General features: G+C 35.2%; 1 protein-coding gene across 1 annotated transcript; it reads left to right on the top strand.

The window, feature by feature from the left end:
* Positions 1-226: 226 nt before the first annotated feature.
* Positions 227-1,710, top strand: LOC143922881 (uncharacterized). Its single transcript, XM_077446272.1, has 6 exons — positions 227-387; positions 462-530; positions 623-804; positions 884-929; positions 1,007-1,188; positions 1,278-1,710. The coding sequence occupies exons 2-6, from the start codon at positions 522-524 to the stop codon at positions 1,327-1,329; spliced, it is 471 nt and encodes a 156-aa protein (XP_077302398.1). The 5' UTR covers positions 227-387; positions 462-521; the 3' UTR covers positions 1,330-1,710.
* Positions 1,711-1,976: the final 266 nt, after the last annotated feature.

Below are 1,976 nucleotides of genomic sequence, written 5' to 3'. Positions count from 1 at the left end.
GTTCAATGGAATACCAAAAATAAGATAAGAAATATAGCGTACTCCAATTATTTGTACCTACATATGCACTCGAGTAATTGTGATGTAATGATTAAAAGCTCGATCACGTGATGAACGATGATTTTTGTGCATATTTCAAAAATCTGGACGAATATTTGAGTGTTATGGCCGCACCTCACGTTGCCTGTCTGCACGTTGCTTTCTGCACGCTCGTTCAAACGGCCTTGCTGTTGTCATTGTCCAGAGAATTGCCGCAGAAACCCTTCACATAACCCACTCCAATCGTCATTCGAATCATCCGTTCCAGTGGCCGGGGTCACTTATTTTGCTGATCGAAGGAAACACACGAACGAGGACGTAAGCGAACTTTTCAAGGTTAAATCTCAGGTTAGTCCAGCTCGAATTTTTTGTTGATCCGTTTTGCACAATGACGTTTCATGTTCGCGCTGAATTGATTTCAGACTGTGTTGTCGGCCAGAGCGGAGGGATTCTGCGTTTTCCACATTAAGGACAAATCCGCGATGTCAGCAGTAAGGCAAACTAATCATCGTGACCAATATTTGTAGACATATCAAATTTTCGTCCAAGCGATTTTAACCCGAATTATGTATATAAATTTCAGCTCCCGGTGGAAAGTCCTTGCCTGAATATCGAATATTGCATGTTTTGTCATGCAGGTGGAAAGCCGTCTCTCTTTTATAATAACCATTCGTTGTGGTCATCGAATGGCAATATATCCTGTCCAGTTCTACGGAGCGTTATCTGTCCCATTTGTAAAGCGACTGGTGATAACGCCCACACCCGGTGAGATATTCATTAATGTAGATTGAGTTCTAGCATAAAATTTAGGCACCTAATTGAAAATTGTGACATTTTGTTTCAGGAAGAATTGTCCTTTCAATCCAAATTCATCTAAGAACAAATCCAAGGTTTTGAAAACAAAATAGATTTGCAACAACTAAAATTTGTATCTAAGCATTTGTAATCCGATTTTTATAATCACCAGGTCCAGAAAGGCGAGCCTCCGAAAACTCCGATGTACTGCGGCTACTGCCACAAGAACGGCGAGTCTTATGTCATGTATAATAGTCACTATCTGAGGTCACCTACGGGAAAGTTGTCGTGCCCTATTTTGAGGAGTTATATATGTCCCACTTGTGGAGCGACTGGTGATGATGCACATACCATGTAAGATGTATAGACATGTAGAATACCTTAAAATGTACATATTGCGAGCAGTTAACTTTGTAATTACAAACAATTTCTTTTTGTTTCAGAGGATACTGCCCCTTAAGAAGCGTGTCGCCAAACGGACCGAGGATGTTTTAAAAAACTCAATAGCTGCTGATATTGATTTCCCACTTTCAGAAAAAATAAGATATATTCTTATAGTTCTAGTGATCATGGTCCATTTTGTCTTTATAATTTTATATAAATATAGATCATTATAGGTTTATGAAAACGCTATTTGAAATAACGCAGTGTTAATGTACATTTCATATGGAACTGTTGCTCATTAAATAACAAGTAAAATTAGATATACCTATATATTTTATTTTCATTATATCTTTTGTGATTTTTTTTTCTTTATAATGGTAATGTAGAAATAGAGCATTAAAGTATATATGTACATATGTAGTGATCTTGTTAACGTATGTACATTTAAAAAAAATAACTTTACATAAGAATACACAGAATTTATGTCTTCATAATACGTCTTTGTTTAATTATAATGGCTATTGATTTAGTGCTCATTTTTTTCTTATTAATGTAGGCATTATTTAATCAACACTTATTGTTGTTAAATTGCTACATACATATATTCTAATGTTAATGATGTAGTGATCATTGTCCACTTTAGATATACATATCTATCTCTTTGTGGTGTTAATGTGGATATAGAGCATTATAGGATTATGAAAAATCTATTTGAAATAACATTAAGTGTTAATATACATTTTGTATATTGTGGCTTA

This window comes from Arctopsyche grandis, chromosome 2 (assembly GCF_051622035.1).
Source record: "Arctopsyche grandis isolate Sample6627 chromosome 2, ASM5162203v2, whole genome shotgun sequence".
In the NCBI taxonomy this organism is placed as follows: Eukaryota; Metazoa; Arthropoda; class Insecta; order Trichoptera; family Hydropsychidae; genus Arctopsyche; species Arctopsyche grandis.
This window is presented reverse-complemented; position numbering and strand designations above follow the sequence as displayed.

Bases quoted from the DNA above. Each gene is read 5' to 3' on its own strand.
- LOC143922881 (XM_077446272.1), top strand. The intron at 805-883 runs GTGAGATATTCA...ATTTTGTTTCAG, and splicing joins GGTGATAACGCCCACACCCG to GAAGAATTGTCCTTTCAATC. The intron at 1,189-1,277 runs GTAAGATGTATA...TTTTTGTTTCAG, and splicing joins GGTGATGATGCACATACCAT to AGGATACTGCCCCTTAAGAA.